We start from the raw sequence: 13,231 nt of genomic DNA, 5'->3' as shown, positions 1-13,231 counted from the left end.
TAAAAGTGCTCTCATCTCATGAGGGGCATAAGACCATCACTGACCATGACCACAATCACACAAAAGTGCTCTCATCTCAGGAGGGGCATAAGACCATCACTGACTATGACCACAATCACACAAGAGTGCTCTCATCTCAGGAGGGGCATAAGACCATCACTGACCATGACCACAATCACACAAGAGTGGTCTCATCTCATGAGGGGCATAAGACCATCACTGACCATGACCACAATCACACAAAAGTGCTCTCATCTCATGAGGGGCATAAGACCATCACTGACCATGACCACAATCACACAAGAGTGCTCTCACCTCACAGGTAGTATAAGACCATCACTGACCATGACCACAATCACACAAGAGTGCTCTCATCTCAGGAGGGGCATAAGACCATCACTGACCATGACCACAATCACACAAAAGTGCTCTCATCTCATGAGGGGCATAAGACCATCACTGACCATGACCACAATCACACAAGAGTGCTCTCATCTCATGAGGGGCATAAGACCATCACTGACCATGACCACAATCACACAAGAGTGCTCTCATCTCAGGAGGGGCATAAGACCATCACTGACCATGACCACAATCACACAAGAGTGCTCTCACCTCACAGGTAGTATAAGACCATCACTGACCATGACCACAATCACACAAGAGCGCTCTCACCTCATGAGCAGCGTAAGATCTTCACTTACTGTGATTACAAACACACAAGAGTGTTCTTATCTTGCAGGCTGCATAAGATGATCGCCCAGAGTCACAAACACACAAAACCTTTTTTTTTTTATTATAGAATAAATCGGCGGAAAGGCAGACTACTCTATGGTCCACCAAAACCTTCTCATAGCTAATGTTAACCTATAAAATATGTTTTAACTGGATTCTGCTCTCTTCTGTGAGACTCTATGAATTTCAGTGATGCAAGCCTCTCCTGTCCCATCTCACACCTCTCCTGTTGTGTCTCGCAGCTCCCCCATCCAACTCCACACCTCCCCTCTCCCGTCTCACACCTTCCCCATCCAGCTCCGTACCTCTCCTGTTCCATCTCACATCTCCCCATCCCATCTGCCACCTCCCCGATCCTGGCTCACTCTGCATCTCTCCCATGTCACACTTCCTGTTCTAAGCATCAGTCAGGGACAGCGCCCTCGTCAGTTGAGTGGAGCCAGCAGCAGGTAAATCCCACTGGGGTAAATCCTTTTATGAATGCGGGGCAGAGATAGAAGGCTTGTCAGCCTGGGGGGCCCAATGAGCATGCAGTACCAGTGAGAGCAGGACCTACCTCAGACTCCTCGTAAGTGTAAAAGCCTTTTCTTATCTTCTTGTGGTCAACATCACAAAAGGCCCGTACCTGAGAACACAGCAGCAGACAGTGACAGGTCGATTGTAGGACTCGCTTGAGATTGGAAAGAGAGTCGTCCTCGACTCTCACAGATTCTGCAGCTGCTCTGGGCTTGTGGCTGGATCCCTCTCAATGGACTCCCCTGTGCACTCACCATGCAGACACATCAACCCCCCACCAAAAAAATGGGCATCCATTGGTTGGCCTTATCTTTTCCTTTGCCTCTTTAAAACCGAAACGTTCTGTGGCGTCAGTGTGAGACTGTGATATAGAGGAAGGTACCACTGCTTCACCTGCTTCTCTGCATATAAGGCTACATGTTTACAGCACATGTTTGTCATTCCAGTCATATTCTATTCAATTTCTGTAGTCAGGGACCATAAACAAAGGGAGGATAACTAGCAGATGTGAAAGCAGACCTTCTTCTGATTGGTTGGGCTCAGGCTGCGGTACAGCCGTCGACCTTGTTTCCCAGCATTCCAGATGGTGAAGGCATCCCACTGGCTTAGAACTCGCTCCTGAAGGAACGTCACACGGTGCTTCCAGATAGTCTCCCTGAGAGGGACAACAGGAAACAGAGATCGAGACGCAGTCACAGAAACTAGAGGGACAAGTGGCCTTGACATAGCAGGACTGATGATGATAATGCAGGATGGTGAGCAGGCAGCATCTCCCATCCATCCATCCATCCATCCATCCATTTACCCAAAGATACACATTCACCTGTTTACATTTACTTGAGTGTAAGGGACAGCAAAAAGTGTCAGAACCCATGTTTATAGGAAAGACCGCATGCAACACGCGTGTGTTGGGGCATGTGCTGAAAGGCCCCTAGTCTGCCCCCTCATCAGCTACCGCTCAGGCAGCTGTTTGGGGAATGTGGGCCCCCTCCCAGCCAGCTCTGCAGCTCTCAGTCATGGGGGGACATCAGGGGCATCACTTAAAGTAGGGGGCAGCACACAAGCCTGCAGGGAACGTAGGCACCAGCAAAGGCAGACCACCCCTTAGAGAATGGCAAAGTATGCAGAGCACACATAGCACGCAAGGTGTGCAGACCATCCCTCAAAGAGCATGCAGAGCAAACGTGGTGTGCAGACTGCCACTGAGAGGGCACACAGAACATGCATGGTGTGCAGACCATCCCTCAAAGAGCATGCAGAGCAAACGTGGTGTGCAGACTGCCACTGAGAGGGCACACAGAACATGCATGGTGTGCAGACCATCCCTCAAAGAGCATGCAGAGCAAACGTGGTGTGCAGACTGCCACTGAGAGGGCACACAGAACATGCATGGTGTGCAGACCATCCCTCAAAGAGCATGCAGAGCAAACGTGGTGTGCAGACTGCCACTGAGAGGGCACACAGAACATGCATGGTGTGCAGACCATCCCTCAAAGAGCATGCAGAGCAAACGTGGTGTGCAGACTGCCTCCGAGAGGGCACACAGAACATGCATGGTGTGCAGACCATCCCTCAAAGAGCATGCAGAGCAAACGTGGTGTGCAGACCACCCGTCATAGTGCACACAGAGCACACATGCTGTGCATACTGCCCCTTAGAAAGCAGGCAGAGCACATAGGCAGAGCAGACCACCCCTCAGAAGGCACACAGAGCACGCATGGCGTGCAGACCACCCGTCAGAGTGCACACAGAGCACATGTGGTGTGCAGACCACCCCTCAGCCCCTCAGAAGGCATGTGTGGCATGCAGACTGCTTCACAAATGGCACACAGAATGCGCATGCGGTGCATGTCACCCATTAGTGGGCACATGTGAAGTGCAGCCCATCTCACACTGAACCCTGACTCCTCCCTGCTCCACTATTTCTTGGCCGTTAAGTATCCCCCCACCCCCCAGAGGCCCACTTACTCTAACACAGACTGGCTGGCAGCTTGCTCGTGGTAGCCATACACCAGCAGGCAGCGGTCCACACGACACACACCGCCGCCATGACGAAGACTCTGGTAGAAGAAGAGCAGGTCCTCTGGAACACCCTGTACCAACAGTGCAAAGGGGAGCTTGCTGCTTTTCAGAAGTGCAACAACAGACATACACATGCATGCTGAGCAGGGCTGCAGAGGTTAGGGTTAGGGTTAGGTTGTCTCTCACTCTACGCCAACCTCCCAGCAGGAACCACACAAGGCCAGAGGAACACTTTAACACCTGCTTGTTTTTTATATCAAGTCTTTGCTCGGGCCGGCTTAAGCGAACATGGGGAGTGTATTTACAGGACATAGGGGCTGGGGTCTGGCTGTGACCAGGAAGCCTTTGAGCCTTAGAGATGGAACAAATAGTCACCATCAGAGGCGAGGAAGATGTCCGTAACAAAAGCCCCAAAGCACAGAAGCAGGCCCTCCTGTACAGCATGCCTTGAACCAGTATTCTAGCAGGCCTCCACACTCTCAGCCTCCTACCTCCATCTCCCCTTCACCTCCCAGCCTTCCGCCCCTCTCAGAAACACACTGATTTCCTGTGAGATGGCTGCAAATTATCACAGATCGAAATGAAGGATGAGTGAACATCAGTAAAATGAGGTGCCTGCAAACTTCAACGTGCATGATTCAGCAGTGAGAAAAGGCGGCCTAACCTTAACCCTAAACCCTATGGCCCAGCGGAATCGACACATTCAGGTCGATCCTGATGTTAGCAGGACAGGCTTCACCTTTCCCCCCTCGTCGAACGGGCCCACCCGAAGGAACCATTCCCGGGTACAGAACCAGGTAGGCATGATGACTGTGGGCCCATGGGAAGTATACACCTGCAGAAAAGAGCAGAGACACACATGGAACTACATTCAGCTGAGCCAAACAGTACATGAGTAAGGCCATCTGTACTACACTGGAGTGTATGCACGGCCAGCAAAGCAGACAGGCCTTAATTAACAGTATAGCAGTAAGGCCATCTATACTACACTGGAGTGTATGCACGGCCAGCAAAGCAGACAGGCCACAACGCTCTGAGGACTGCCAGTATAGTAGTAAGGCCATCTATACTACACTGGAGTGTATGCACGGCCAGCAAAGCAGACAGGCCACAACGCTCTGAGGACTGCCAGTATAGTAGTAAGGCCATCTATACTACACTGGAGTGTATACAGTCAGCAGAGCAGACAGGCGACAGCCCTTGGCTGAATAACAGTATAGCAGTAGGGTCGTCTACACTACACTGCAGCGTATGAAAGACCATAGAGCAGACAGGCCACAGCTCTCGGGGGACTGACAGTAAAGCTTGCAGGTTAAACTTCACATGTAATTTCATATGAAAGTACACCACCACCCCAAAACAATGGAGGATGAACAAGTCATTTTGTGTGGTATTTGTTAGATATTCAGGGGATCGATTCAGATTAAAATGATACAATGAGGAGTCTTTTATTGAAATTTAATTTATACAACGTGCAACATGTTTACAATTGACTATTAAATAAATCGATAAAAAACCCTAAAAAGTGCCCTTAAAAGTGCTGGCAAATTTCACCACTGGGCCTGACGAGATTAGACAAAGAAATTATGGGTATCAATCATTTTCTAATGTGGCAATAATGAGGCTCAAGCAAAAAAATATCCATGAATGTATTAAATGTAACTGAGATGCAGTCAGACAGCTTCTGCTGCGTCATCTGCTTTGCTAGACAGATGTTCGTATTATACAGTGACGTCGTGTTATTTATTACTGTTCTTATCATTTGCCTGTGAATTTGCTGAGTTGAATTTCTCTGCTGCAACGTCTAAGTGTCTTTCTGGTCACAAATGCTGGCAAGGTGAGGCAGGGTGGAGCAGTGTGAGGTAGGGTGGAGCAGTGTGAGGCAGGGTGGGGCAGGGAAGCATTGGGAGAGGCAGGGTGGGGCAGAGTCAAGCAGGGTGAGGCAGGGTGGAGCTGGAGAGGGTGAGTGCAGCAGGGAAGTGTTGGGAGAGGCAGGGTGGGGCAGAGTCTAGCAGGGTGAGGCAGGGTGGAGCAGTGTGAGGCAGGGTGAAGCAGGGAAGCATTGGGAGAGGCAGGGTGGGGCTAGGTGGAGCAGGGAAAGGCACGGAGAGACAAGGTGGAGTAGGGAGAGTCAAGGTGGGGCAATGTAGAGCACGGAGAGGCAAGGTGGGTCCGAGAACAGCAGTGAGAGGCAGGATGAGACTGTACGACGCTGAACAAGCAGAAAGAAGTGGGGAGATGGAGAGCCGACCTGGGTGAGGAGCTGCTCTGGGCTCAGGGAGTTTATCCAGCGTGTATAGCGCTCAGTAGATCCTTCTGGCTCCCGGCGAATCTGGCAGCCAATGATCTGCAAAGAGCAAGAAAGACCATTCTCATAGTCATCATCATCATCATTGATACCAAACAGCTTAGTCATTCCAAGAGTGAGATGTCACCAGTAGAGGCTTTCTCCTTTTTCTTCATCATCATTAAACAACTTGGGGACACTGGAGGCGGTGTGTGGCTGAGTGGGTGAGGACTGGAGAGTTGCTCCGTGTGTATCACCATTACTCCCCATAGCTGCTCTGTGTGTATATATCACCATTACTCCCCAGAGCTGCTCCGTGTGTATATATCACCATTACTCCCCAGAGCTGCTCCGTGTGTATATATCACCATTACTCCCCATAGCTGCTCTGTGTGTATATATCACCATTACTCCCCATAGCTGCTCCGTGTGTATATATCACCATTACTCCCCATAGCTGCTCCATGTGTATATATCACCATTACTCCCCATAGCTGCTCCGTGTGTATATATCCCCATTACTCCCCATAGCTGCTCCGTGTGTATATATCCCCATTACTCCCCAGAGCAGCTCCGTGTGTATATATCCCCATCACTCCCCATAGCTGCTCCGTGTGTATATATCCCCATTACTCCCCAGAGCTGCTCTGTGTGTATATATCACCATTACTCCCCATAGCTGCTCCGTGTGTATATATCCCCATTACTCCCCATAGCTGCTCCGTGTGTATATATCCCCATTACTCCCCAGAGCTGCTCCGTGTGTATATATCACCATTACTCCCCATAGCTGCTCCGTGTGTATATATCCCTATTACTCCCCATAGCTGCTCCGTGTGTATATATCCCCATTACTCCCCAGAGCTGCTCCGTGTGTATATATCCCCATTACTCCCCATAGCTGCTCCGTGTGTATATATCCCCATTACTCCCCAGAGCTGCTCCGTGTGTATATATCACCATTACTCCCCATAGCTGCTCCGTGTGTATATATCCCCATTACTCCCCATAGCTGCTCCGTGTGTATATATCCCCATTACTCCCCAGAGCTGCTCCGTGTGTATATATCCCCATTACTCCCCATAGCTGCTCCGTGTGTATATATCCCCATTACTCCCCAGAGCTGCTCCGTGTGTATATATCCCCATTACTCCCCATAGCTGCTCCGTGTGTATATATCCCCATTACTCCCCATAGCTGCTCCGTGTGTATATATCACCATTACCTCCCTATGCAGCTAGATCTGCCCCTTCACCTCCCTATGCAGCTAGATCTGCCCCTTCACCTCCCTATGCAGCTAGATCTGCCCCTTCACCTCCCTATGCAGCTAGATCTGCCCCTTCACCTCCCTATGCAGCTAGATCTGCCCCTTCAGCAGCCTATGCAGTTAGATCTGCACCTTCACCTCCCTATGCAGCTAGATCTGCCCCTTCACCCCCCCCCCCGCAGCTAGATCTGCCCCTTCACCAGCCTATGCAGCTAGATCTGCCCCTTCACCTCCCTATGCAGCTAGATCTGCCCCTTCACCTCCCTATGCAGCTAGATCTGCTCCTTCACCTCCCTATGCAGCTAGATATGCCCCTTTCCCTCACTATGCAGCTAGATCTGCCCCTTTCCCTCCCTATGCAGCTAGATCTGCCCCTTCACCTCCCTATGCAGCTAGATCTGCCCCTTCACCTCCCTATGCAGCTAGATCTGCTCCTTCACCTCCCTATGCAGCTAGATATGCCCCTTTCCCTCACTATGCAGCTAGATATGCCCCTTTCCCTCACTATGCAGCTAGATCTGCCCCTTCACCTCCCTATGCAGCTAGATCTGTCCCTTTCCCTCCCTATGCAGCTAGATCTGCTCCTTCACCTCCCTATGCAGCTAGATATGCCCCTTTCCCTCACTATGCAGCTAGATCTGTCCCTTTCCCTCCCTATGCAGCTAGATCTGCCCCTTCAGCAGCCTATGCAGCTAGATCTGCCCCTTCAGCAGCCTATGCAGCTAGATCTGCCCCTTCAGCAGCCTATGCAGCTAGATCTGTCCCTTTCCCTCCCTATGCAGCTAGATCTGCCCCTTCACCTCCCTATGCAGCTAGATCTGCCCCTTCACCCCCCCCCCGCAGCTAGATCTGCCCCTTCACCTCCCTATGCAGCTAGATATGCCCCTTCACCTCCCTATGCAGCTAGATCTGCCCCTTCACCCCCCCCCTGCAGCTAGATCTGCCCCTTCACCCCCCCCCCCCGCAGCTAGATCTGCCCTTCACCTCCCTATGCAGCTAGATCTGCTCCTTCACCTCCCTATGCAGCTAGATCTGCCCCTTCAGCAGCCTATGCAGCTAGATCTGTCCCTTTCCCTCCCTATGCAGCTAGATCTGTCCCTTTCCCTCCCTATGCAGCTAGATCTGCCCCTTCACCCCCCCCCCCGCAGCTAGATCTGCCCCTTCACCTCCCTATGCAGCTAGATCTGCCCCTTCACCTCCCTATGCAGCTAGATCTGCCCCTTCACCCCCCCCCCTGCAGCTAGATCTGCCCCTTCACCTCCCTATGCAGCTAGATCTGCCCCTTCACCTCCCTATGCAGCTAGATCTGCCCCTTCACCTCCTCCACTAATTTGCCTTCCTGTGCTTCTGGTTGTGGTTCTACCCCTTTGTTTCCTTGTCCATACCCTTGCTTGGTGGCATGCAAGGTGGCACCATTCCTGGCCAAGGTAGCCACTGTGATGTAGAAACAGCACCCCCCCCCCCACCCCCAGCCCACTTACCCCGACCTCAATCCTCCAGAATGAAACCCAGAGGTCCGACACTTACGCTGCTGGGATTTCGAACGGCCGCTTCGTACTGCAGGCGCACCCGCTCTGGCATCATGACGTCATCCTGAGAAGAGAAGAGAGCCATGCAGATGGGCATCCTCAGGAGGGGAGTGCAGGTGGATCCCAGGAGCTCCAATTGGCTCTACAGCTCCTGTTTAATGTGGATTGCTGAAGGACCAAGCCAACACCCCCCACTGGAAACAGCCACGCCCAAACCCCTTCCCCCACTCCAATAAGTGAAAGGGCCAGGCAGCTTATTCAGGACCTTCCTCCGCCAACTCTGTACCCGACAGCACCCCCCCGATCCGGATATAACCCCTGTATCTCCTGGGTCTCCCATGCCATCCCTGCTTCATCAGTCAGAGGGGGCTATAGTACATGCTGTTATAAAACCCAGCGCTGCCGCTCTCCATGGGGCCTGTAACAGGTAATAATGTAAAAACTGCTAATAATGTAATAACTTAGTACATTATGCAATAAAAGTTATGCTTTTGATTGAGTTATTTCATAACAGGCAGTTGTTACACTACTGGCAGTTATTACACAACAGGCAGTTATTACACTACAGGCAGTTGTTACACTACAGGCAGTTGTTACACTATAGGCAGTTGTTACACTACTGGCAGTTATTACACAACAGGCAGTTGTTACACTACAGGCAGTTGTTACACTACTGGCAGTTATTACACAACAGGCAGTTATTACACTACAGGCAGTTGTTACACTACAGGCAGTTATTACACTATTGGCCGTTACAGGCCCAAGCAACGAACCCAAGGTACGAGCCTCACTTACCACGTCCTGGAAGCACAGGTACCGGCCCCTGCTCTGGGCCACAGCCTGGTTCTTGGCATATCCCACTAGGTAAGAGCAGGAAGAAAAAAGGTCAGGAACCTTTGATGATCAGGAACACCCTCACGTTCAGGAAGTGCCATCAATAATGGTGAACTTAAATAAACATTAAAGTGCTGGACAGGTGTATGGTGGCTACACTGCAGGATGAAGTGCATGAACCGCTGGCTGTTTGGAGGATTCACAGCCATTCCGGTCCCCCCAGGCATGAGTACTGTCCCGTCCATCATTTGATAAAGCTCTGCATCCCATTTAAGTTATGGCATACATCTCTTAACATTTCCAAGCACCTAAACCGCACATCATGTGACACCTGGGCAATCACATCCACGTGTTTCCCCTTCTCAGGCGATGGGAAGCACGGACCTCCTCTGGGCTCGGCCGAATCGTGTCCCGAGACAAGCGTGGGGATCCCTCGTTGCTCCAGTCGTGCAGCCCAGCAGGAGATGACGTCCAGTGAGTTGTCCTGGGGGCAACCAACACAGACACACTGTGTAGTCAAAGTCCTGAATTTACACACAACACCCAAACACACACCCACGCGGGGCAGCAAGCACACGTAGAACCCAAAATCTATATATAACACCCAAACACACACCCATGCGGGGCAGCAAGCACACGTAGAACCCTAAATCTACATACAATACTGTATGGCCTCCTCTCGTTTGTAAATTTCTTATTTTCTTATTTTCATAAGGAAGCACACGGAGAATGCAAACAGCAAAATCACTTTTCCAGCCATGACACATAAACTGGCGACCTTAAGATTACAGGCGCGGCGCCCAAACCCGCTGAACCATACACCACTATCATTATATTTATTCATTCAGCAGAAATACAAGCAAGTCACATGATCAATCAATTATTGAGACTAAAGTGCCTCCAGATAGTCAGCGATTGGCAGCTTGCTGCCTGGTACTGGTGAGCACCTTGCTGGCGTCATCAAAGATGCAGAGCTCTATGGTTCCCTGGAAGTCCTGGTCCAGCACGGCCTGCAGGCAGGCAGGCAGCCAGCGGGCACCATTGTACATGGGCAGGATGATGGACTGAAGCAGAGGAGACACAGAACACAAAGGGCTATCATGAATGCGGAACAGGGGGACACAATGAAACCCCTCACACACTCACTGCCTCTATTCATGGGACAGTGGCCCCAAGACACCCCACACGTTGCTCTGCATGAGCCCCATATCACTCTACACCAGACACAGCTTGCAGGCTATACCACACACTGTATGTGCTGCACAGAAGAGCGTGGAGGCCAGCCTAGCTGGAGATCATCATGGGCATTTCTGCACATCCCCTCCACGGGGCGCCCTCTACAGGACACCAGACGCTGCCACGCCTGCTCCTGTTGCCCGACCAAAACACCCTCCCAGGCCACTGCTGCATTTAATGCAGACTATGACAACCTAGCTATCTATTTATCACCATGTACAACCCCTCTTAAGTGATATCTCTATTTTCTTATTTGTCCATTTGTTCATTTGCACTATGCGTTTGTATCTGTGCACATAATAAACCTTTGATAATGTATTTTATCTAATGAATTTCTATCCATTTGTCATCATCATGTGCTAAAGATAAATCACCAGTCAAACGAACCAACAAACTGAAAGACATCAATTACGATGTTGCCAAAGGAAAGAGAGACGACGCCGCCTTGATCATTTTCATGTAAAGAGCCCTGAAATAAACAGCAGAGGTTACAAAGCACCTACCACGTCAATGGGGCCGCCGGCATCCGCAGCTCTGCAAGCCGATTGGGACATGAGGTGTGAGAGAGGCCTGGCAGGGATGGAGGCCGATCTGGGACACAGTGTGCACAGTCACCCCCTGTGATTACATAAGAACAAGTTTACAAATGAGAGGAGGCCATTCGGTCCCTCAAGCTCGTTTGGGGAGAACTTAACTAATACGCTGTTAGAGAAATATGTACTTTTTTATTGTCATTTTGCTAGATTCCATTTCTTAGAAATAACACCCTGCAGCAGCTTGATCATAATTTAGCAATAACACTTCTTAAGAACTGTCGCTTGAATATTTCCACCCAATACACGGGGATAAACAATGTTAAATGTTATTTGCATATCCTGTTTGTGTACCTCAATAAAAGAGACTGCGAGGGGAGTTCCTCTTTCGAAGTTAGCTGAGTTCGACTGAGAGGCTGACACCTCGAAGTCAGGACCGGACTTCCCTTGCAGCAAGTAAAAAGTCATCACAGCTGTCTGTGTTGTTCTGTGTTCAGAGTCTGGTTGGTTTCCAGCATATCTTTAGAAGAAGATAACCCTAACATATGCCAGAGTTGATAAAATCTTATCTAGCCCTGATTTAAAGGAACCCAGGGTTTTAGCTTGTGCTACACTAGCAGGAAGACTATTCCATACTCTAACTACATGCTGTGTAAGGAAGCGCTTCCTCGAATCCAGTGTAAAATGGCCACAAGTTCTAGTATTTACACTAATACTGAAGAAGCCATCTGCCCGAACAGCATCCAGATCTGTTAGAATCTTACATGCCAAGATCATGTCCCCCCTTAGTCTCCTTTGTTCAAGGCTAAACAGATTCAGCTCAGCTAACCTCTCCTCATAAGACATTCCTCTAAAACCAAGAATCATTCTTGTAGCCCCACATTGCACCCTTTCCAAGACGGTAATGTGCTTTTTAAGGTATAGTGACCAACCCTGCACACAATATTCGAGGTGGGGTCTTACCAAGGAATTATATAATCGTAGCATCACCGCCCTTGACTTAAACTCCACACACCTAGAGATGTAACCCAACATCCTGTTGACTATTTTAATTGCTCCCCCACACTGGCGAGAGTGGGACATGAAAGCATCAACATATAGACCAAGGTCTTTCTCATAATCAACTACCTTTATTTCAGGGGAACCCATAAAATATCTATATTTCTGCTCTCCGCATGGGTTACCTTACATTTATCTATGTTAAATTTCATCTGCCAGATATCAGCCCCGTCACTAACTAAATCAGTATCCTGTTGTAGCCTCTGTGCTACAAGTTCAGTATCTGCTACAGCAGCCACCCTGGTGTGACGCTGTGCCTCTAATACAGTGTATCCCAACCCAGGCCTCAGGGACCCCAGACAGACTTTGAATGTCATCCTTAGCCTCCAATGCAATCTTCCTTTCTACATTCCTCTTAATGAGTTTAATATTACTTTTTAACTCTTAAATCTTAAGCTGTAGACTTAGATACTCCTGCTTTATTCCGACATCATTAGTTATGTTCCATTGGTGGTACAGAGCCCCTTTCCTCCTGACTATAGTCTTAATTTCTGTAGTATATCTGTAGTGCTGCAACACCTCCCTTCTTGCCTATCCGGCCTCTATGGAACATGTAACTCCATATTATATTCTTCTCCATCATTGTCACTCAACCATGGTTCTGTTATTCATATAATTAATATTATTCATATTATTTATTTAATGGTTGGTACCTAAATGACTGTGTCTAACTTTGTTCAATATTGAAAGTAAGCTTAACTCATGTTTTAATGACCATTTTGAAAACAGTATCTTTAATGGAGTACTGTTATTTTTTAAATTGTGCTATTACTTAGGTCCTAAGCCTTCTTCGAATCTGGATATTCTTAACAGCACATTTCAAAATAGGGAAGAAAGACTGCAATTCAGATCCAGTAACGCGCGTGTGTTAAAAAGATCGTAATATGAATTTTATTGTGGAATACCGCCCACCCATATCTTGCGTGTATAATGTGAGTGCTTTACGATGATGTTGCTAATAATAGCAACGGTAATAATAATAAATGGGATTTTAATTTAATGAGCTTTTAATCCATGCTGCTTCCCAAGACGCCCTGCAACGCTACAATTCGCCAGGCATGTTACCACGTAGACTGTAATGTTACCCCGGGCAACGTTACCTGAATGTCAGTCGTTAAAACAGCCACTTCCACATCTCCCGCTTCCATGAGATACATTACCCAGCACTGCCATGTGCGACTGTCGCTTGTCATTAGAACGGAAAGCGATCTAC

General features: G+C 49.2%; 1 protein-coding gene across 3 annotated transcripts in view; it reads right to left on the bottom strand.

Annotated features, from left to right (window-relative positions):
- b3gntl1 (UDP-GlcNAc:betaGal beta-1,3-N-acetylglucosaminyltransferase-like 1) overlaps nt 1–13,231 on the bottom strand; it is a 16,223-nt gene extending 2,992 nt beyond the window's left edge. For 2 of the 3 annotated variants that reach the window (XM_049013757.1, XM_049013758.1), the window contains exons 1-11: nt 13,119–13,231; nt 10,930–11,044; nt 10,138–10,254; nt 9,575–9,674; nt 9,152–9,216; nt 8,355–8,420; nt 5,525–5,620; nt 4,013–4,108; nt 3,220–3,344; nt 1,771–1,906; nt 1,292–1,360 (exon numbers count right to left, since the gene is read on the bottom strand). In XM_049013757.1, coding sequence (XP_048869714.1) covers nt 1,292–1,360; nt 1,771–1,906; nt 3,220–3,344; nt 4,013–4,108; nt 5,525–5,620; nt 8,355–8,420; nt 9,152–9,216; nt 9,575–9,674; nt 10,138–10,254; nt 10,930–10,980 — 921 coding nt within the window. In that variant the 5' untranslated portion in view covers nt 10,981–11,044; nt 13,119–13,231. Of the gene's footprint in view, nt 1–1,291; nt 1,361–1,770; nt 1,907–3,219; nt 3,345–4,012; nt 4,109–5,524; nt 5,621–8,354; nt 8,421–9,151; nt 9,217–9,521; nt 9,675–10,137; nt 10,255–10,929; nt 11,045–13,118 lie in introns of those variants that run through there. The other variant, XM_049013759.1, reaches the window with a different exon arrangement.

This window comes from Brienomyrus brachyistius, chromosome 5, assembly GCF_023856365.1.
Source record: "Brienomyrus brachyistius isolate T26 chromosome 5, BBRACH_0.4, whole genome shotgun sequence".
Classification (NCBI taxonomy): Eukaryota; Metazoa; Chordata; class Actinopteri; order Osteoglossiformes; family Mormyridae; genus Brienomyrus; species Brienomyrus brachyistius.
The sequence above is the reverse complement of the archived record's forward strand: the minus strand, read 5'-3'. Positions and strand labels throughout refer to the sequence as shown.